Below are 23,173 nucleotides of genomic sequence, written 5' to 3'. Positions count from 1 at the left end.
TATATAAAGAAGAGAAAAAGAAGGAAGGAGAGTTTGTTCCTCATACAAAGGTCACAGAACAGAGAGAAAGAACATAAAGAAAGGGAGAAAGAAAGAATGAATGAAAGAAAGATTCGTAGTTATAGAGAATTAGTTTCTATTGGAGGGGAAGAATATCCCCCCTGGAAACAGGCTGTGGCAAGGATATGAAACTCTCCTGCCATCCGGACTATTTCAGAGTCTCTTTAGATGAGCAGTTACTTATAAACCCTTCCCATCACAAAGGTCCACCTCATATATCACCCAATCAGCAATCCTGCAAGTACATAGGAGACCCGTGATAGGGCCTTAGTGTCCTTGCCACACCTCTGCTTAGTAACAAGCAGTTGGGATGTCATGACAACAGGGAGGGGGGGTCTGGTCAGTTTGTTTGTAACAAGATGGTTGGGATGTCATGGCAATGGTCTTGTCAGTTTGTGGTCAGCCAGAAATTCCTGTCTTGTAACTATCAGTGGAAACTCACAGAAACACACAAATAAGCAGACCCAAAAGAAAAGGTCAGAAAATTTCAGAACAATTACTGTTTTTTTTTATTAGAAATGTTTTATTTTAAAGAAAAATATAAAATGTATTTATTTATTTATTGCATTTGTATCCCACGTTTTCCCACCTCTTTGCAGGCTCAATGTGGCTTATAATGTGTCGTTATTAGTAGATAGTAGATTAAAGAGATAACAGTTGTTGTTACATAGAAAGTAGCATGATCGAATTTTAGGCAGGTAAATATAATTAGAAGACGTTACTGATAGTAAGGTGGAGATGTCATAGAAAATAGCCTGATTGAATTTCAAGCAAATAGATATGAGCGAGAACATTGTTGATAATATATGGGTTGTAATGTGTTACATTTATAGTTACTGCTGTTGTTGGTATGCCTTGTTGAATAGGTAGGTCTTCAGGGATTTGCGAAAATGAGGGGCAAAATAAGGTTGGTTGGTTTGTTTGTTTGTTTGTTTTTTTTACTTTTAGTGGCTGGCTGGGTGTTAACTTCCCTCTCATGAAGCAACTTCCACCCCCATCCATGTTCAAATCAATCTTCCTTTGATTGCATTATCTCCCAGCTCTTACCAGGGATCTCCCTAGTGAGTAGTAAGGGGGGAGGTAGAGGGAGATAGGAGCAATTTCGTCCTCGTTATCCTGCCCTGGCAGATCTCATAGTCAAAATGGCAGACTCGGCCCCTGGCATAACTCTCAAAGTATTACTGTTAAGGGGTGAGGCTATCAAATATTTTACTGTGAAGCACTAAATACCCAATACAACTATGGGAGCTTCAACTTTGGCGAATGTGGGAAAATTGAATGCAGAACGTATTAATGGATATCTTATATTTTGAGCACTGGGGTGGTTCTATGATGTAAGGAGAGCACTTTGGAAAGCCTGCTAAATCAGAGCCAATTTCATGAGTTGCTTATGGACTCGGGTGGGTCCTTATTGAAGTGCTTCCTATATTTCACATTCTATTTTTTTGTACACTCGAGGTTTATTATTACCTATACTTGTTCTTCTCTATAGATTATAGGATGGGTTTTTATTAGGTTGTAAATATTTTACTGTGGCTTAGTAAATATAGTCCTGAAATGACTTAACCCATGATCACAAGATACGTCAGCAGGTGAGGCAGGATTTGCACCCTGGCTTCCCTGGTGATCAGCATTTTGTTCTAACCAGTAGGTGACTTCTGCAGTGCAGGTAGAAAGCACTAGGGTACCGTGAGTGGCATGCCTGATGCTATTCAAGATACTTGTCCTGCATGTGGAGCGATAGGCCTTTGCTTTTGACTTAAAAAGCCATCAGGATTTTGTTGTGCTCAGAAAATAAACAAAGTAGAACCGTAATTGGTGTAGTTTTCTTCAGTGTGCTTCCATGGGGACTTGTGGCATGATTTTGATTTTTCTTCTTGCCATATGTTCCAAATATATCTCACAAAAGAGCCCTGGGCAGTATGATGCATGGCAGCAGTATCTTTTTGGGTGGCATTTATCATACCCTCCACTTGGTTGAAGTATTCTGCCTTGATTCACTTTGTTCTTGCAGCCCAGGATGTGAAATAAATCCAAAAAAATGCCTTGTTATGTTTCCATCATTTTTAGGGATCCAGCAGAAGCGCAGCCTGCACAGCGCCAGATCAGAATGGGAAGGGCCAACAAGCAGTTCCCTCTGGGTAAGAGTAACTTCCTTCAGAAGGCTTTTGGGTTGGAAGATTTATCTTTGACTTACACTAATACTTTCCTGGTGTGCAGCGAAATGTCCATTTAATTTGGCCCTGGCTAACACATGGCCACTTAAGTTGATATTCAGAACTTAACCAGCTATAGGTTGCAGCGTAAAGATAGAACTGTGTTTTATGCAGCCGGTAAAGTGCTGACGCCGCCTATGGAAAGCCCCCCCCCCCAAATAGCCAGCTTTCGCTTAGGTGCTAACAACAGCTGTTTCTGGCCAGTTGAATCATTCTGAATATTGACCAGTAAATATATATTCCTTAGCATCCCTCCGGCCAGGCCAGGGTTGGACTGATGGGTTGTGCACGCCTTCCAGCAGGTGGAGACTGAGAAACTTCTGACTCTAGAGAGCCAATAAGAGCCCTGGCCATGTGACCCTAGCTTCAGTATTTTCTCAGTCTCCAGCAGGTAGGAGGTAAGCCCATTAGTCTCTCTCTTTCTCTACTTAAAAAAAAAAAAAAAATTACCCTTCTGTGCCTGGGGAATCCAGTGTAGAGGCTAGGAAGAGAGCAATTTTTTCCTCTCCAGTCTCTGGGGTGCTAAACTCGGGGGTCTCTTCATGTTCAAGTGTACAGTGCTGCGTATGTCTAGTAGCGCTATAGAAATGATAAGTAGTAGTAGGGTCCTGGGTCCCTCCCCCACTTCCTCCCCATCTCCCTTTGGTGCAGGGAAGGGTTCTAACCCTTTCGGAGGGAAGGTAACAACAGCTGTTTCTGGCCAGTTGAATCATTCTGAATATTGACCAGTAAATATATATTTTTCTGTTTTCCAAATATGTGTGTGTGTTGTGTATATGTGGACAAAAGGACAATAAGACAGGTGTCCAGAAACTTAGAAGCAGGAAAGTTGGTTTGGAATAAATCTCACTAGCGCTGTTCCTTTAACCACTCGCAATATAAAAACAAATCTGTTGTTTGCTTAGGCTCACTTGGATTTTTGATCTTCAGGAGTAACCCTTTTTTTTTTTTCATGATTCGTAATATGGAAAGATTTCCTACCAGCTTCTAGTAAAAGCTCTTGACTCACTTGCACAGGCTAAATTAAATTACTTTATCCCCCACTTTATCCCACAAAGGAAAACAGTCACACTTCAAAAGGAAAAGCTTCAAACTGTAGCATAAAAGAATGGTGAATTCTGATGTTGGGGGGGGGGGGGGGGGGGGGGGAAACAAATGACAGGTACAGCTTGACCTGCTTTTGTTAATCTGCAGTAATCATTTCCTCAGGGACAGACACATATACACAGCTTTGCTTTTAGCTTTGATTCTGTTCTGCCTTTCCTTGAATTCTGAGCTCCACCATCTGATCTGCAGAGAAATAGCATCTGGAGCTTAAGCCAGAAATACTCACTGGAACACAATCCATAAATGGGCAGATTCTGACGAAGACTCTAGCATGTGGGTTTTGCAGTTTTCAAATGTGAAAAGGTATACTTCTGGAAGTGATCCATTCCTGCTGGTTTTAAAGTCCTTGGGACTTCCTGATGGAGCTTTTGAGTCAGTAACTGCAACTGGACTTGCTTTTCACCAGCCAGAAATGAGTTTGCTCTTGTACCCAGAGTATGCTGAGTGATCTTAGGCTTCCACATTTTGCTGCTAGTGTGCTGGGTAGTGAGAGTGGCCAAGGAATGCAAATCTCCACATCCAGCATTAGAGTTTGACTCTGGTCTTTTATTTGGACAGCAGTGTTCAAACTGCCCTTTAAGAACATGCTATAATATGAAAACTCATCCGTCCCTGATAGCTACAAAGTAGTTTGCAGCAAATAAAATTACATACAAGTTTTGATCAGTGTAAAATGTAATCAAAAATAACCTCAAACAACCAAGAGGAGCCATAACAAAGAGGTATGTGAAGTGCTGTCCCACAGAGGTAACATCTTGGTTGGCACTGGCATTTTTCATATGATGTCTATGTGGGACAACACTTTACAAAACCAGAACACTGTACTAATGATTTTATAGTGAGAATAGTTAAAGGAAACTTTAAAACAATACAGGAACGCAAGACCTTTGAAGTCAAAATGATTAAATATTTCGACACCCACCAGACTGGACTTAACAAAGATCTGGGTTTTCTAGCCCATTATAAACCATGAAAGTTCACTGCTTTGTCACCCTCTGACCACCATGCATATCTCCCTGTCCATCATCCTCTCAGCCCTCTCTGTTTCTCACCTAGCCCACCCCTCCCTCATTCTTTCAGACTGTCACTGAAATACTTTGATGTTTCACTTATATATGCTGTTACTTATCAAAATTTGTTTATTTCTGATCTGACGAAGAAGGGCTACCTTCGAAAGCTAATCAAAAAATATATTAAGTTAGTCCAATAAAAAAGGTATCATCTTATTTTCTTTTCTATGTTTTATTTTATTCTATTTCTATTGACTGGCTTTAGAAGTGGACTAACACAGCTACCACATCTCTCTACATAAAATGAGTAAGGCTTGACAAGATGAACAACAATCAATTAATTTTATTTAAAGAAAGGTAGCTTTTTCAGCACTATAAAATTTGTCTTTTTTTAAAATAAATTTAAATATGAAGAAATTAAGAATTGAGAAGATAAAAAGCAGGGGAGGTTTTTTAAGCTGGTGATTGAACAGCTGACAATACTGTAGCAGCGAGTCATGAGGTTGTGTGCGCTCTGAGGCTTTTTCCTACCCCAATATCTGGTGGCAGAGTTTCACTATATGGCTAAAACAGAGTTGTTCTGTCAAGAAAGCTCAGTTGTAAAATAATTCTAGATTTGTTTCTACAGTGGATTAATTTTTGTTTGTTTGTTTTTGATTGTATGCGCAAAAATAACCCATTTGGAGAAATTGCCCCCAAGCTTTACATAATTTCTGAGCTCATGCGGTATTTTTAAGTCATATAGATGCAAAGTCTAGTGAGACAGGCCTTTACAAGAAAAAGTATTATTATTTATTTATGTGGATTTTGCTCACATCTTTTTCAGTAGTAGCTCAAGGTGAATTACATTCAGATATACTAGTATGGTTTGGAACCACAGTCTTGGTCCAGATGGACATGTTTGCAGATCCTTATTTCTACAAGTGTTACAGTTTCCCTAGCATATCCCTGTATTTGTGCTCCAGAGGCTACGGATGAGATTTGTGGCTTTGGTCCTAAGGGCCAGGGGAGAAATAACTTCTAGTTTTAAGGTGACTCCTACACACCAACAGTGTCTTCCAGCCTCTCATCCAGGCACAGTTCAAATAATGATACCTGACGCCAACTAGTCACAGACGCTGCGCAGTCTCTCACTCTGCTTCTCGCTCAGGTGAAATGACAAATAACCCTTTCCAGTCCTCCTGTTATTTAACCCTGGGCCTATGTCAGCACCTGGGATCCCACTGACGATAGTTCTGCACCCCATAGAGCAGTGGTCTTTACTCATTTTTAAGTTGGGGCCACTTTGGATCCAAATGAGCTGAAGAAGAGCCATCAGATATCTTCCCATGCAAGGACGCGACACTGCTGACCAGTGTGTGTCGATGACATCTACCCTACCAGCCCACTTTCAAACTTTTCATTGGGGGGGTATCCTCAAGGAGCTGGGCATTTCCAAATGCATTCTCTTCTTCTACTGAGAAATGCATTGTCCTTCAAGCATGAGGTTCTTCTCCCCATCTACTTCCCCCTTTCTGTTGTGAGCTTGGATAAAATAGAGAAAAAATAGAGAGTAGAGAAAAAAACCAGAGTGATGATGGGGGCTGCCCCAGAAGTCTCAAGGGGCTGCCATCGACCTCCGGACCTTGCACTGAAGAACACTGCCATAGAGTGAGCTTGGCAGAAATGAGACACAAGTTTCCATCCAAACCCCCCTCTATTTTTTGACTGATTCTGAGCCAGCCTGGCCAGTTTTTTAATGGTCAGGCTGGCTGCCACAGACCCTGAAAACTGGCACTAATAAAAGCTGTGTTTTTTAAAATAACTGACTTCTCTCTGTCTCTCTCAGCAATTTATATCTCTGTCCTCCTCTCTACCTCTATTCTCTGGAGTCCAGCGTTTCTATCTGTCTCCCTCCCCTACCTCTCCTCCCCCCATGTGCATCAATGGCAGCAATTAAAGCACTGTGGCTGGGCTCAGGACCATTCCTGTTCCTCTCCAATGTCCTGACCTTGTGGAAACAGGAAATTGCATCAGAGGAGGCGGGACATTGGAGAGGAACAGGAACAAGCCGAGGGAGAGGGATAGAAATGCTGGACTGGAGAGAATAGAGATAGAGAGAAAGACAGAGCAATAAACTAGTTGGGCCTAGGAGGGAGAGAAAACAAGGTATTCAGGTGTTGGGTTTTTCTCTGTCAAAAAGTTGGCAACCCTAGCTACATCATATAATTCATCCCCAGCTTTCCATATTGGGAAGGCAGCTAGAAAACTCCTCACAGAGAATACACTTTAGCCAAATGCTGGAGGCAATTGATACCCCTTGCTTGCTAATCAATGTTACTAGTCCTTTACATAGAAACCTATTTTATTTTTGTAGCACCGGTGTTTACCCAGCGGTAATCAGGCAGTGCCGGGTGCTGCTCGGTTACTGCCGGGTTAGCGCGTTAGCCCTTACCACCACCTCATTGTGTGGCGGTAAGTGCTCCCCTCCGAAATAGCTACACAACACGGCAAGTGGTTCACTTGCTGCACAGTCATTTCTTTAAACAAAACAAAAACAGCCTTTTACCCACTGCAGGAAAAGGAGGCCTCAGCGCACGTCCAGAATATGCACTGATGCCAGCGCAGGCCCCCTTTTACTGCAGATTGGTAAAAGGACCCCTTCATAAATCAACAGGCCTTTCATCTGTACACTTTGATCCCCTCCTAGAGAGCACCCACTAGAGGGCGCTCACCATATATAAATAGAGTTTGTTAGCACTTTCTGTAAATGAACCAGCAATAAAACCCTTTTGTCTATCTTATACAAATTTATTTGCATGGCATTATGTAAAATTTCATTATACCTATTTACTTTTTAATTTGCCGTTCCAGTGCTCCGAATGAGGCTAGCATTGCTGATGGAGTATCTGGTGTTTTCACTGAGAAGCTGAGAGCCCAGCCTTCCACAGGAAAAGGAAAAGCTATAGAAGAAACAGGAATTTCAGAAGTGATCAGGCTTCCAGGGTTCAATCAAAGCACGGATCAGCCGCACCTTAAGAAAGACCCAGTAGTATGGCCAGGGCCAGAGTACGAGTTGGGCCTAAAAACTAGATCACAGAGTCTGGAAAATGGATCAGGAAGTCTCCCCAAGTACATGACAAAGGACCATGTGGTGGAGCTTCCTGCAAAAACAGAAAGGACAAGTCCGGCATATGAAAAACCTGCTTCCGTCAAGTCCCATGCAGAAGATACACCTCCCTCTCTGATTCCAGAGCTACCTCCAACATACCAGCCTCTCCCTCTCACGGAGGAAGATGAAGTCTTCCTCAAGGATATGTGGAGCAATACAGAAGAATCTGCTGATTATGCTATCAAACCTCCCTCAAAGAACGAAGAGGCGACTTACATCCCACCACTTCCAGTGCTTCCTGTTGCTTCAGAAGAGGGGCAGGAAACTAGGTAATGGCTACATCTGTTCCCTAAAATCATTGCATTCCTTTGATTTTTACTTTACTGTGTAACATAGTAGCATAGTAGCATAGTAACATAGTAAATGATGGCAGATAAAGACCTGAACAGTCCATCCAGTCTGCCCAACAAGATAAACTCATTTTACATGGTATGTGATACTTTATACCTGAGTTTGATTTTTCCTTGTCATTCTCAGGGCACAGACCGTAGAAATCTGCCCAGCATGCTTCATGTACTAAAATTTCTGAAGCCAACGTCAAGGCCCCTTAAGTTTACACTCTAGCCCATCCATATCTATTCAGTTACGAACAGGGCATAGACTGTAGAAGTCTGGCCAGCACTGTTCTTGAACTAAAAGTTCTGAAGCTAACGTTGAAGCCCCTTAAAATTTACACTCTAGGCCATCCATATCTATTCAGTCACGGTCAGGGCGTAGACCGTAGAAGTCTGCCCAGCACTGTTCTTGTATTAAATGTTCTGAAGATTCTGGAATCCCAATTAGTAGCAACATTCCATGTAGAACCCCAAAGAGTAACATAGTAACATACTAAATGACGGCAGATAAAGACCTGAACGGTCCATCCAAAAAAGATAAACTCATTTTACATGGTATGTGCTACTTTAAATGTATACCCGAGTTTGATTTGTCCCTGCCTTTCTCACGGCACAGACCATAAAAGTCTACCCAGCACTGTTCCTGTACTAAAAGTTCTGAAGCTAATGTCGAAGCCCCTTAAAATTTACACTCCAGGCCATCCATATCTATTCAGCCACGATAAGGGCGCAGACCGTAGAAGTAGCTTTATGACATTAATAATGAAACCATAAGCTACAGACAACCATTTCAAAAAGTATTTTGTTTAAAACATTTCAGTACAATGTATAGAACTTGTTAGTGTACCAGTGAAACACTATTCAGTTGCCACATTGAAAGTCACTAGACTAACCCCCTTGTTTACTAAGCCGCACGGCAGTACCCACTGTGTTGGCATTAACGTATGGCAAGGGGGGGGGTAAGTGTTTCTGCACAGTCTGTGTGAAATGCTCTGAGAGGACACACAGAATCATCGCATGAATGCCCTCTGTTCAGGTTAGAATTTCTCACTTGTTGCAGTTGTTGTAAGGAAGGGTGAAAGAGATGATGGCTTGTTTCCGGAAGTTGTTTCCAGCAAACTAATGTGTATTGCCAAGTAGGTGCTTGTGGTAATATGTAAAAAAGTATCCCCACTAGAGAAAAGGGTCTCTATATCAGAAGCACTTGGTTTAACAGAATTTGTTTTTTTAATAATTTAACCATACACTTCGCTTTAAAGAAGTTTTAATAATTATTAATTTTTATTTTAAAAAACGCAAGATATTTTTAACCTTGGTGATTTGTTAAAAAGGCAACAAATAAAGTGAAATAAACATTTTTATCTTTTACCCTTATTATACTAAAGAAAAATACTGTAGAAGCTTTGATCAGGATGCAGCTCATAAAAGAAACAGTTTGGGGTTTTTTTCAGAGTGCTGTTGGACATTTAAGATGGAAACCACGGCAGTTAAGTCGTTGTGAACAGACGTAGTTCAGTCTTCGTGCCTGGCTGCCTTATTTCATCTACTTGAATTTTCTCCAGCTTTAACTTAATGTCGGCTTTCACACCTTGCTTGTAGAGGAGTGTGGTAGCCGTGTTAGTCCACTCTTAAGGTTATCAATAGAAATCAAACAAAATAAAACATGGAAAAGAAAATAAGATGATACCTTTTTTATTGGACATAACTTAATACATTTCTTGATTAGCTTTCGAAGGTTGCCTTCTTCGTCAGATTGGAAATAAATGTGCTAGCTGACAGTGTATATAAGTGAAAACATTCAAGCATTACTATGACAGTCTGACAGGGTGGGAGGATGGGGGTGGGTACGAGGTATGCATGGGGACATCAAAGCATATCATTGATATTCTAACAGGATGGGTGTGGATAATTGAGGGGTGGGGTGATCAACAGAGAAATACAGCTTTATGGTTTATAATGGGCTAGGAACCCCAGATCCTTGTTAAGTCCTTTCTGTTGGGTGTTAAAATATTCAATCACTAGTAAAAAAGGCCCGTTTCTGACACAAATGAAACGGGCGCTAGCAAGGTTTTCCTCGGAGTGTGTATGTTTGGGAGAGTGTATGTGAGAGTGACTGTTTGAGAGTCAGAGTGAAAGTGTGAGTGTGTGTGTGTGAGAGAGAGAGTGAGTCTGGGTGTGAGTGTGTTTGTGAGAGAGTGTGTGTGTGAGAATGTGAGTGTGTGCAAGTGTGTATGTTAGACACAGTGTGAGAGAGAGTGTGTGTGTGTGGGCGAGAGAGAGAGTGTGTGTGAGACACAGATTCTCTGTGAGAGTGAGTGTATGAGACCAAGCGAGTGTGTGAGTGACTGTGTGGCACATAGAGTGTGAATGTGATACAGTGTGAGACAGAGTGTGTGAGAGTGAGAGTCAGAAAGACATTGTATATGAGAGTGTGAGGCCTGCCCTCCCAATCCATGCCCATCTGTCACCTGTCCCCTCCATTCATCCCTATCCAGCAATTCCCCTCTCTCCCTGAGCCCTGCCCTGCAATCCATACCCATCCATGCCCATCTGTCCCCTCCATTCATCCCTATCCAGCAATTCCTCTCTCTCCCTGAGCCCTGCCCTCCCAATCCATGCCCATCCATGCTCCTCTGTCCCCTGCCCCCTCCATTCATCCCTTTCCAGCAATTCCCCTCTCTCCCTGAGCCCTGCCCTCCCAATCCATGCCCATCCATGCTCCTCTGTCCCCTGCCGCCTCCATTCATCCTTTTCCAGCAAGTCCCCTCTCTCCCTTCCATGACCCCCCCTCGCATCCATGCTCCTCTCTCTCCCATATCCCAGCCTGGCCTGCCCTCTTCTCCCCCCCTTCGCATCCATGCTCCCCCCCTTCGCATCCATGCTGTCGTTTCTCCCCTGCCCTCCCGCTCCCATTGTTCAACTTTACTGCCCATTCTCTTCTCTCTCCCCTATTTCTATTTTTTTTTTTCTTCTTCTTTTTAAATTTACCTCCGTGGCGGTTCCGGCAGCGCAGCGTCAGGGAAGGAGGCGGCGCTCCCGACGTCTCCAGCCTTTCCTTCGCTGTGTTCCGCCACGGAGGATGACGTCAGAAGAAGGCGGAACACAGCGAAGGGAAGGCTGGAGACGTCGGGAGCGCCGCCTCCTTCCCTGACGCTGCGCTGCCGGATTTGTTTGTTTTTGTTTTCGCCCTCGACGTCATGACGTTTGACGCGAGGGCGGGGCAGAGACGGCTGGGTGGCTTCACACCACGAACGCCACGAACCCTACAGCCAGGGAGTGACGTCAGATGGCTTCAGAACGTTGTCCTCATTAGAACGTTCACGGTGCGTTTTATTATATTAGATTCTGACTTCAAAGGTCTTACGTTCTTGTATGGTTTTAAAGTTACCTTTCAGGATTCTCACTGTGAAGTCACTGGTACAGTGTCCTGGTCCTGTAAAATGCTGACCAACAGGGGTGGGAGCCCTACTGGCACCAGTATTGTTCATGTGATGTCTATGTAAATTGAATCTTGTCTTAAGCATCTGGCCTGTTTCTCCAATATAGCATCCTTCGTTACATTTTTTACACTGAATGATATATACCACATTGGAAGATGAGCAAGTGAAAGATCCCTTTATGTTGAATATCTTTCCTTTGTGGATGACTGTGGGGTCCTGTGAAATATTTTGGCATAGTTTGCAACTGGATAAATTACAGGGAAGTGTGCCCTTCTGTTCCTTTTCAGTCTGTGATGGAAGTTTACTTCTGATTAGCTTGTGTTGCTTGAAAATCAGTCTTAAGTCCCTAGTATTTTTTTTTTTTAATTTTCATGAAGTCTTTATTAATACTTAAAACACAGATTTAAATACATAGCACATCGTATACAGCATAGTGCATTTCAAATGTACATAACCAATTTATGGTATTGTGGATGACAAATAATACAACACATGGTAGGATTCTCACTGCATACACATCCACCCAGACAATTCTTGCCGTACGAGTGCGCCCAGGAGACTATTCAGTATGCTCAGCCCATTACTTCAAGATTTGTAATTTTGTATATATGTTAATCCCCATCCCCCACCCCCACCCCCACCCACCCTATCCCACCCCACTAACCAGCATCACACTACCCGATAACAGCAATCATATTATACATGAAGAAGAAAAGGATCCCAGATCATGTGCCATCTGTTCAGGTGGTTGCGCCTCTCAGCTATTAGCCTTTCCAATTCGCAGATAAGCCTCAGTTTTTGAATCCACCTAGTTATTGGTGGGATTATAGACTGTTTCCAATGGGCTGCAATTACAACTCTAGCAGCGCATATAGCCTGCCTCAGAAAAATTTGCTGGGTCTGAGGGCGATTTGCAACCCCCGCCAGAAACAGGAAAAAGGTTGGGTTCCAAGGTAGTGGGCTACCCGTCCATCTTTGCAGCCTGTTATGTACAGATCTCCAGAAGGCACTGATCTTCCTACAAGTCCACCATATGTGTCCCGCTGTGCCTTTTACACCGCAACCTCTCCAGCATACTCCCGTTGTGGTGGGGAAAATGCGCTGGAGGCGCTCAGGTGTCAGGTACCATCGGTACAGCACCTTTACCGCATTCTCCTTGAAGGGCACATGAGACGACACCCCCAACACATCCCGCTCCAGTCTCTCCCATGTTGCCTCCTCCATTGTCAACCCCAGCTCCCCTTGCCAGCCTTTCCTATGAAGCGTATAATTCTGGGACTGCCTATTAACAATGTGGTAGAGGCGTGAGACCAGCCCACTAGTTTTGGGTGGCCCCTCACATATGGCTTCAAGTGCGGATTTTTCCCGGGTCACCACCTCCCGAACTGCCCGTGTCCTAAGAAAGGTGGATAACTGAAGGTAAGCATACCGGTCCGACCCTATTATAGGGAATCTCTCGAGAGCCTCTGAGTACGTCAACAGCGAATCCCCCTCAAACATTTGGCCCCACCTTTGTAAACCTCCCCTGTACTATCGAGTGAATACTCCCTTTATTGTACCTGGGTAAAATAGTGGGTTGTGTGCTATAGGGGACAGACAGGAGAGTTCAGTACGTCCACGGGGAAACATACTATCCCAATTAGAAAGGGTAACATATATGGAAGGACACAAGCCACCCTCTAGGGATCTAAGTGAACTCGGGATCCACAAGAGCGCCCCCAAGGGCCATGCACCTAAGGTGTATTGTTCCAGTTGCACCCACTGTCGATCCGGATAGTCCTGAAACCATTCCACTGCCGCGCGCGCCTGAACTGCTCTATAGTACCAGGCCAAGTTGGGTACCCCCAACCCTCCCCTCTTTTTATCTTGGTACAGGACCGAGCGCGCCAGCCGCGGACGTTTCCCCGCCCAGATAAAGCGCATGATACGTTCCTGCAATGTTACTAGGAATTTCCGGGGCATCTTGATTGGGAGGGCTTGAAAAAGGTAGAGCAGGCGCGGCAAAACATTCATCTTTACAGCAGCTATGTGACCAAACCAGGAGAGATCCAGGTCACCCCATCTACCAAGGTCCTCAGTGAGTGTCCCAGCCAAGCCCTTATAGTTTACAGCAAAGAGCTCGGAGTGGCGGGCCGTCAGATTGACCCCCAGGTAACAAATGCTCCTGTCAGCCCACCGGAAGGCATAGGTAGATCTCAACGTTCCCACAAGCTCCTCCGGGAGAGACACATTCAAGACTTCAGATTTTGACATATTCACTTTAAAGCCCGACACAGTCGAGAATTCTTCAATCTCCCCCAAGAGCCCGGGGAAGGTGGTTAGGGGGCGAGTGACAAACAACAGCACGTCATCCGCAAATATGGATAGCTTGTGTTCTCTTCCACCTATGGAGAGACCCGAGATATCAGGGTTATTCCTAAGCATGGTAGCAAATGGTTCCATCACCATTGCGAATAGCAAGGGAGATAAGGGGCAGCCCTGTCTAGTACCCTGATGTAGAGGAATCGTTGCAGAGTTGCCCCCATTAACTCGTATACAAGCCTTAGGAGAGTTGTAAAACGCTTGAATCCAGCCCCGAAACTGAGGTCCTACCCCAAATGCCTCCATCACTTTGTACATAAATGGCCAATGCACGCGGTCGAAGGCCTTTTCGGCATCTAGGCTAAGAAGGCATAGGGGCTTATTCATTTTTTTTGCCAAATACATTAGGTCAACCACTCGCCTAGTATTGTCTGAAGCCTTTCTATATGAAACAAATCCCACCTGGTCAGGGTGGATGACGGCTGGAAGCAAAGGTGCCAGGCGGTTGGCCAAGACTTTAGCTAAGATTTTGACATCTGCATTCAAAACAGATATCGGGCGGTAAGACCCACAGTCTGTGTGGTCCTTGTTCGGTTTAGGCAGTACCGCAATCCAGGCTTCCAACATGGAAGCAGGCAGAGCCTCCCCCTTCCCACTCAGGTTAAACAGATCAGCTAACAGCGGGGCCAACGCAAGGGCAAATTTCTTGTAAAATTCATTGGGTAAGCCATCCAACCCCGGTGACTTACAGGAGGGCAGATGCTGAATTGCTTTTTGTATCTCAACCGGAGTGACCGGGGCATCCAGCATGATCCTCTGCTGCTCTGTGAAAGAGGCAAGGCCACTGTCAGCTAAGTATTCTAGAATAGATTCAGCAGGAGGATTAATCTCTTGTGCATAGAGCCCCTGATAAAATTCACTAAAGCGCCTCCTTATGGACTCAGCTGTATTCAACATTTCACCCCTCTCCCCCTTAATATGTGTTACCGCTCGGTCCACCTTTCGTCTTCGTAGCTTTATAGCCAAGAGATGCCCTGCTTTGTTAGTGAATTCGTAAGATCGAACCCTAGTTCTATTTTGTATCCAACTTAGCTGTTCAGAGTAGACAGAGTCCAGCTGAAGCCTCTGTCCCCGCAGCTCCTCCAGCACCTCTGAAGAGCCACTTGACTTGTGTTGCGCCTCCAGACGCCTAATCCTTGCCAGGCACTGTGCCAGCTGGGCTCTATGGACTCTCGCACGCTTACTAGCTAACTGTATAAAGTAGCCTCGCGAAACTGCCTTCATTGCATCCCACACCACTCCAAGGGGTGGACCCGACTCCATATTGAACTCCAGGTACTCCTTCAGGACCATTCTACAGCCCTCCACCACCTCCCCCTCCTGCAGCAAGTCTGTATTAAGCATCCATCTTTTGTCTTTGACCTCAGCCCTAATAGTTGGCAAGGTAACCCATACTGGGGCATGGTCAGATATTGTCGCACTACCAATTCCTGCTTGTGGCCCCCTCTCAGCAAGAGTAACATCTAAGAAGATATAATCAATACGTGAGTATGACTTATGTACGGGGGAGAAAAATGTATAGTCCCTCATGGTCTTATGACTGAGTCTCCAGACATCTAAAGTCCCCAGGGAATAGACCAAAGAACCTAAGGCCAGAGAGTCTCTAGACACCTGTTGCTGGGGTGACCCGGATCTGTCCAGCGCCTGGTCCATGACTTTGTTAAAGTCACCCCCCAAAATCAGAGAGCCCCTGGTGAATGTAGCTAATATGTTCTTTACTTTGGTGTAAAAGGACCCCTGGTGGTCGTTTGGTGCGCATATAGATGCAAGCGTAAGTTCGACTTGGTCTATGATGATGTGGAGCATCAGGAATCTCCCTCCCGGGTCACGTTTAATGTTTAGAATTTGGGGCAAAATGGATTTGTGGAACAAGACCGCTACCCCACGCTTCTTGGACCCATCTGCTGAGGAGGCAAAAACGGCATTGGGATAGTCTGAGTGTGAGAGGAGTCGCTCATGCACCCTGCGGAGATGTGTCTCCTGCAGCAGTACAACATATGGTTTTATCTGTTGTAACTCTTTAAACAGTTTCTGCCTTTTTTGAGGCATGTTCAACCCCTTCACATTATATGATAGTATTTTAAGGTCTGCACACATTACAAGGATTCTAGGTCAAGGCTAAACAAATGGGTTCCAATCACTCCATGTACAGATGTTCCAATAAACCGGTGATGCCCCCAACCCGCCCCTCCCCCTCTTTGCCTTCTAAGTGACCCCCTACTCTCCCATATCCCCCCCAACCCCTCTTGTCTAACACCAACTCGGAGGCACATGGCCCCATAGTGGGACGAAAGAAAGTGACACACCCTCATCCCCACAACCAGCTCCCTCACCCCTCCCTGAATCACCCCTTAAACCACCAAGGTCCCTTAATTTTCTGCCCAATGCTGAATGCACTCATCTTCATAAAGGACCCCAGCTCACCCCACAAATATTTAAGCTACCTCCCCCCTATATCCCCAGCAACATTACAACCTTGAACACAACATTCCCCACCCCACTTTTCCTCCCTCATAACTTCCAGTAATAAGGGATCTTAGTGTCCCTTTTGCTAAGGTAACATAACTCTTAAAACATAACATTACAGTTGTTACTCCCTGCTGCTTTTCCAGCCATTGGCACAGACATAACCATCGTCCCTCCAACCGCCTTGCAGAGTGCGGCCTCGTGTAGGATAAAGCGATCAAGCTGCCACAGCAGTGATTCAGGTTTCCTCCATGGTAACTCTTCTTTTCGAATTGTTCCTTTTAGTAGTGGAAGGGACCCGCTGCCATTTTTGAAGTTTAGCCTTCGTGGCGGATGCTAAGTCACCTGGAGGCTTGCTTGTTTTCACCAGGCCCGCCGCATGCAGGGATGCCCAAGCTTCTGACAGTGATGTTACTCTATTTTTGGTTCCCTGGAGAGTGTAATTCAGCGAAAAAGGGAAGCCCCATCTATATGTAACGTGTTCTTTAGTTAGAATGTCCAGGGCCGGTTTCATGAGGCGTCTCTGCTGTAGAGTAAACTGCGAAAGGTCTTGAAACACAGAGATTTTTACTCCGCCATATTCCAGGTCAGTCTTTTTCCTGGCGCAATTAAGCAGTTGTTCTTTCAATTCATACCGGTGGAACCGTGAGATAATGTCCCTTGCTCTGTTCTCCTGCCTCTGACCGAGGGATCTATGTGCTCTATCAATTTCTATCTTAGCCGCTGCAGCATCAGATCCCAGCAGGGAGGCACATAGTGTTTGTATAATAAGCGGGACATCTTCGTTCTCACCTCCTTCGGGGACTCCACGGAACCTAAGATTGTTCCGACGTCCCCTGTTTTCTAGGTCATCGAGCTTGTATGTGAGGTCTTTATTCTGTTGATCCAGGGCTTGAAGGTGGGCCTCGTGCGAGAGCAGGGACTCAGAGTGCTCTTCCAGCTTTACCTCCGCCTCTTCAACTCTATTGCCCAGCTCGCGAAGGTCGGAGCTTAGTACCTCCATCTTGTCCAAGATCTCGTCCTTCGATTTTTTAATATCCTCCTGTCTACCTGCGAGCATCTGGCGAAGTTCGCCCGAGATTCCTTTTTTAGCCGGCGGCTTCCGCGACTCTGACATCGACAGTGCGGAGTCTGAGTCCGACGGGGACGCTCGCGCCATTGCCTCGTGGTGCTTAGCTGTTTTACTTGCCCCGCCGCCAGCCGATTTATGGGCCTCCTTAGGCCGCGTTGAAGATGCTCTACTCATGCTGTTGCCGATGAGGAGCAGTAAGGAACGCTGCAAACACTTTTAAATTAGCTGGAGAGTGCTTTTTATGGCGATTTTGTAATTCAGGGAGCGGGAGCTCAGAAGCTAAGCTGCCATCAGTGGCGGTGACGTCACTTCCTCTCTCAAGTCCCTAGTATTTTAAGACCCTTGTTCTTATCAGATGAGGATTTGTTATATCAACCCTACAGAGTAGTACTGTCTCCTACTATTTAAGTTTTCCAGGAGTAGTAGTATTAATTTCATTATACTAAAGCATCAGGACCACTTGGCCAGCTTTTTGAAAACCATCTTATTGAAAACAAGGTTAGGAATGGATTCACTTGGGCGCCATGGAGATGACCGTCGGGCTGTCTCATTCATTCTCACACTGCCTCTAAGAGCTTGGGTGGGTTAGGCATGGCACCAGATGGATCACTAATGGCCTGGGCAAATGGGCAAATCCAGAAAGACACTGGGGACTTGTCAGTTTGGTGGTTCTAATGCTTTTCTACAGTAAGATCCTCTCTCCTACTTATAGTAAAATATACTTTTGCCATAAGATAGTGACACTGCCTGATTGACCCTGGTCCTGAGGGGCTGCTGATCAAATTCCCCACGCTGTTCCGAGCAGCGCTGAAAAATGAGCACCGGAACAGCACAGGGAATTGAAGCCCCAATGATCAGAACTAATAGCATGCAAATTCATGTGCGTTATTAGTTTCGATCATGGGGGTACTTCTGCGGGAGGACTGAACCTGACCATGCACCCAAGACACAATCCTCCCACAGAAGTTGTTTGACAGGTCCGGGCCGTCACAAAAAAAAGTAAAGCCCGGACTTCTGAAACAGGAGGTTCCCCCACCCCCGCATGCATGAGGCCCTCTAACCCCTCCCCTCAACCCCTCCCCCCAGGACATGTTTCCCTGGTGGCCCAATGGCCTTCTCCCTCTGTGACAGTAGCTAAAAATCTTTAAGCTAAGTATTTGTGATAATCTTTTAACGGCCAAGGCAAAAGAAGTGCTAGTTTGAAGTGATATTATCACATCTAAGTCTTCAAAAATTATAAAAATGTAAAAATTATATTAATCGGTTAAATTTTCCATATCCTTCACACCAATGAGGAGGTGGGTGCTGTAAATCTCGCAACCATTGAAGTAAGTTAGCGAGTTGCACCACTGAGGTGTTTTGGATCAAATATCTATATTTGTTGAAGATAGGACGCATTTTGATTATTCGGTATGCTTAAAGAATTGTCACGTGATTACTGATTTTTGGATGTGCCACGTAATTTGTGTATTCTTACTTTTCCTCGTAGTCTGCATTACCCTGTTGCAGCTGAAGGACACCTTGAAGATAAAGATAAAGTTTCTCAGGAGTTCTGGGGTGGTCAAAGCTCCCAGCCCTCTTCTGGTGTGCAGCCTACTTTTCAAACCACTCTACTGTCTTCCAGAGAAGAAGTCAATAGAGACAATGAGCTGGAAAAGGAAAGAACAAATCCACCGGTGAGCAAAAGTGTAATAAGAAACCTACAAAATCTTGTAGGCGTCAACAATGTTACATTTAGCTCGGGTAACATAATGGATCAGCCCATGACTTCATTTGATCAAAATAAAAATGAAACAAATTGTGGAGCACTAATAGTTAAACCAGAGAAAAATAATGACAATCCTGGTGTTTCCCAGAAGGCAACCGATCTATCACAAGTAAAGTTGATGTCCTCTGAAGATCAAAGAAATGAGGAGCTCATTCATGAGATCATGTCCAAAGATAAGTCTCTGGTTGATGTTCTTGAGTTCCATCCCATTAGGAAGACTGCTATAGATCTCATGGCCGGCCTGTTTCCTGTGAACTTGCAAACTATGGACAGATCCAGTAGAATGAGGGGAATTCGGCTGGTGAAAGAACATGAGTAAGTAAGCGATGAAGCTCATCTCAAATTGTGATGAATGTTAAGCATAGCTGGTTCTGTGCTCAGTACATTCCCTGCATACTAAACTACTTGGTGTGTCTCCCATTGTCTTGCAGTAGATATGGAGAAAAGACTTTTGAAAGCAGGGTTCACTCTAGCTCCGTGGCGGGGAGAATCATTTCTGTGCTAGAATATTGATTGCCAGTTCTTTGTGCAGTAATTACTTGTAGAATAGACATTGGTTTAAGCTTTAGCTTATCCCGTAGGCTGTAGGTAAGGAGAGTAGCAGAGTCTCTACATCCTTCAAGTTGTGCAGTGCCAACAAACAAGGCAAAAGTGCCAGGAAACCATAAATTGCTGCTATACTTGAATGTAACTCATGGACTTTGGAAGAATGTGATCAGTTTAAAAATGACCTTCAAACTTCTAACATCTTCAGCGTGCGATCTCTAGAATTTCACCTCACTAATGAGACTAAGGGACCCTTTTACTAAAGTGCATTAAGCAGTTAATACCCTGTTGCCACACAAGCTTGGTAACTGCTGCCGTGTGGCCTGACAGGGCTAGATTCTATATATATGGAGAAAAAAAGCGCTATTCTATAAGCCGAGCTTAAAGTTAGGCACGGCTTATAGAATAGCGCTTACACCCAGGACTTGCGCCTAACTTTAGGCACAGCCATTTGCCCCAACTGAATCATTCTATAACAACACTTATAAATGTTAGGAACGCCCCAGTTCCATCTATGACCCTCCCATTTCCACATTTTTTTTTACTCGCACATAAAATTTAGGTGCGTAAGTACCAATTAAATCTATTTAGTGCTAATAATTGCTTGTTAAAAAGCCAATTGAAGTGCACATGCAATTTCTATCAACTTTTATAGAATTGGGGGGTTAATGTGCGAATTAATAATGTGTGTTAACGCAGGCTTTAGTAGGAGGTGGGTACTGGGCAGATTATGGGTGGGGATGGGTGGTACTTACCAAGCGCTGTTACTTGTGCAGCAGGAGCGTATATGTGTCCTGCTTCCTCGAGAGGTTTTCAGTATTTTGTGCCTAAAACAAAAATGTTAATCTATCTAGTGTACAGAGTTATAATCTTTCAGGCAGATAGCTCAAAATAGTACTCCATATAGTACTCAAAATAGTCCTTCCATGATGGGAGGCGGGGCTAGTGGTGGTGGGAGGCGTGAGTAGTGGTTGGGAGGTGGGGCTAGTGCTAGGCAGACTTCTACAGTCTGTGCCCTGAAAATGGCAGATACAAATCAAGGTCAGGTATACACATAAAATAGCACATATGAGTTTATCTTGTTGGGCAGACTGAATGGACCGTACAGATCTTTCTCTGCTGTCATCTACTATGTTACTATATAATATGGAAAAATCTATAGATATTTCTAGGGACCTAGTGGTTAGGGTGGTGGACTTTGGCCCTGAGGAACTGAGTTCAATTCCCACTTCAGGCACAGGCAGCTCCTTGTGACTCTGGCCAAGTCACTTAACCCTCCATTGCCCCATGTAAGCCGCATTGAGCCTGCCATGAGTGGGAAAGCGCGGGGTACAAATGTAACAAAAAAAAAAAAAGAATAATACTTAGCTTATTGAGCAAAATAATGTCCCTCTGAAGTCACTTAAGCAACAATAGAACAAACTGTTTTACTTAATACCCAAACTGAGATCCCTAAAAATATCTATAAATATCTGTCTAACTGGGGTCTTAAACCAGGTAGATTTTTCCATAAAACAAAAATGTAGCATGAACTGAAGTCATGGTAAAAATCTCAGCTAATCTCTGGTTGCATTTATTTTTTTTTATTCCCTGGTGTATTTCTAAAAATGTTATGCTTGAAAATCAGTTCACTTGCATGTACAGCCCAAAGAAGTAAAAATCTGGTCTAAAGAATAAAGTAATTTTAAAACTAATATTCAGAACTCTTCGTTGGATTGGATTAGACCTGGGCAGAAACACGTTTTGCTTCCTTTTGTCCTGTTTGGTAACACTTCACCAGTTCTAGTTAGTCACAAACTCACCAAGAGTCTTGTCTGCAGGAAAGATGGACCAGTGAGGTTCTCTTCCAAATCTGTAATTCTTCCTGAGAAATACCAAATGCAGGACACCAGCCAGGAGAGGTCACAGGAGCCAGATGACATCACAGTAAAGAAAGTAAGTAAACTGTGTAAAATCAGATGACCAAGTTTCCTTGTGTTCACGTGGCAACTTTTTTCCCCTAGAATGGATCACTGTCTCCAAGAGCAAAACAAAAAAATATACATTAAAAACTAGAATCCAAAGATTCAACAGTGTGCAGTCTGCAGGGAAGCCTCTCAGTGCAATCGGTCAGTTGCTTACCTGTTGCACCCACAACCTGAATTCAAATATCTGGCCAATCCACCATCTAGGAAGAAAAAAGAGAAGAGTGGGGGAAGATGGGCTCTTTCCAATCAATAAGGGAGATGTATATTTGAAAAAGGTATAACGTTTATTATAACAGGTCGACTCAACACAGCCGTGTTTCGGCGACGTAGCGCCTTCTTCAGGAGTCTACAAAGCCAAATATAAAACAGAAATATTACTATAAACTGTAAACAACAATAATCATAAAAGAATATTATAAATACAAAAATGCATGAAATGTTTTCACTGAAAGCAAATACAAATAAATAATTATTATTAATTATGTTTTTAATTATGTTTTTTTGTATTTGCTTTTCGTGAAAACATTTCATGCATTTTTGTATTTATAAATTTATTTGATGCCTTTTTTAATTATAATCCATGCTTTTATAGATGCCTTCTATGTTAACATATTTATAATATTCTTTTGTGATTATTGTTGTTTACAGTTTATAGTCATATTTATGGTTTATATTTGGCTTTGTAGACTCCTGAAGAAGGCGCTACGTCTCCGAAACACGGCTGTGTTGAGTCGACCTGTTATAATACACATTATACCTTTTTCAAATATATGTCTCCTTTATTGATTGGAAAGAGCCTATCATCCCCCACTCTTCTCTTTTTTTTTTCCTGTATTGTTTCGTGGGGATTAAGTGCACCTCCACACTTTGTGTGGCTTCCTTTTTTACAATCCACCATCTAGCCACTCTGTTGGTAAATGGGTACCCAGCCTTCACAGTGGTAACTGAAACCTGGAAACCAAAGGTCAGATCCACTCAAGCACTACCCATGGCCCCCATCCACATCCTATTCCTTGCCCTGTCCCTCCCCAATCTTTTCCCCCTCCAACCGCCATCTACCACACGATCTCACTACCCATCCCTGTCCTCTTCCGTCCTCCTTGCTACTGCAATACCCTACCTACCCCTGTCCCCCACCACCTCACCATCCCTACTGTCTTCCTCCTCCTTCCTAGCGCTCAACCTTCAACACCTCCTTCCTGCCATGAACCCTTCCCCTTTCTTCCTAAGCACATCCCGTCTTCGTCGCCTTCATCGACCTTCCTCTCCCACCCTTCTCCGCACTGTCTTGCTCCTTCTCCTGCTATCCGCGGGAGACATCAATCCCAACCCAGGTCCCCCACACCTGTCCTCGCCCTCACCTCATCTATGCAAACGTTCCCGCAATACCTCCAATCTCATCTCTATCCCCCTCCTCCCCCCCTCCTCCCTCCCCTTCTCGTGCGCCCTGTGGAACGCCCACTCGATCTGCAACAAACTTCCCTTTACCCACGATCTCTTCATCTCCCATTCCCTTCAACTGCTTGCCCTAACTGAAACCTGGCTCACCCCTGACAATTCTGCCTCAATCGCAGCCCTATGCCACGGAGGCTATCTTTTCTCCCATTCGCCCCGCCCAGCTGGCCGCGGTGGCGGCGTCGGGCTACTACTTTCACCCTCCTGCAGTTTTCAACC

At 44.3% G+C, this 23,173-nt stretch overlaps 1 protein-coding gene across 3 annotated transcripts in view; it reads left to right on the top strand.

Moving 5' to 3' along the window:
• SHROOM1 (shroom family member 1) overlaps window positions 1-23,173 on the top strand; it is an 83,956-nt gene that overhangs the window by 48,333 nt on the left and 12,450 nt on the right. For all 3 annotated transcript variants that reach the window (XM_030212044.1, XM_030212045.1, XM_030212043.1), the window contains exons 3-6: window positions 2,131-2,201; window positions 7,247-7,813; window positions 18,708-19,301; window positions 21,353-21,467. In XM_030212044.1, coding sequence (XP_030067904.1) covers window positions 2,131-2,201; window positions 7,247-7,813; window positions 18,708-19,301; window positions 21,353-21,467 — 1,347 coding nt within the window. The remainder of the gene's footprint in view (window positions 1-2,130; window positions 2,202-7,246; window positions 7,814-18,707; window positions 19,302-21,352; window positions 21,468-23,173) is intronic.

The sequence above is a fragment of the Microcaecilia unicolor genome, chromosome 8 (assembly GCF_901765095.1).
Source record: "Microcaecilia unicolor chromosome 8, aMicUni1.1, whole genome shotgun sequence".
NCBI classification, from domain to species: Eukaryota; Metazoa; Chordata; class Amphibia; order Gymnophiona; family Siphonopidae; genus Microcaecilia; species Microcaecilia unicolor.
This window is presented reverse-complemented; position numbering and strand designations above follow the sequence as displayed.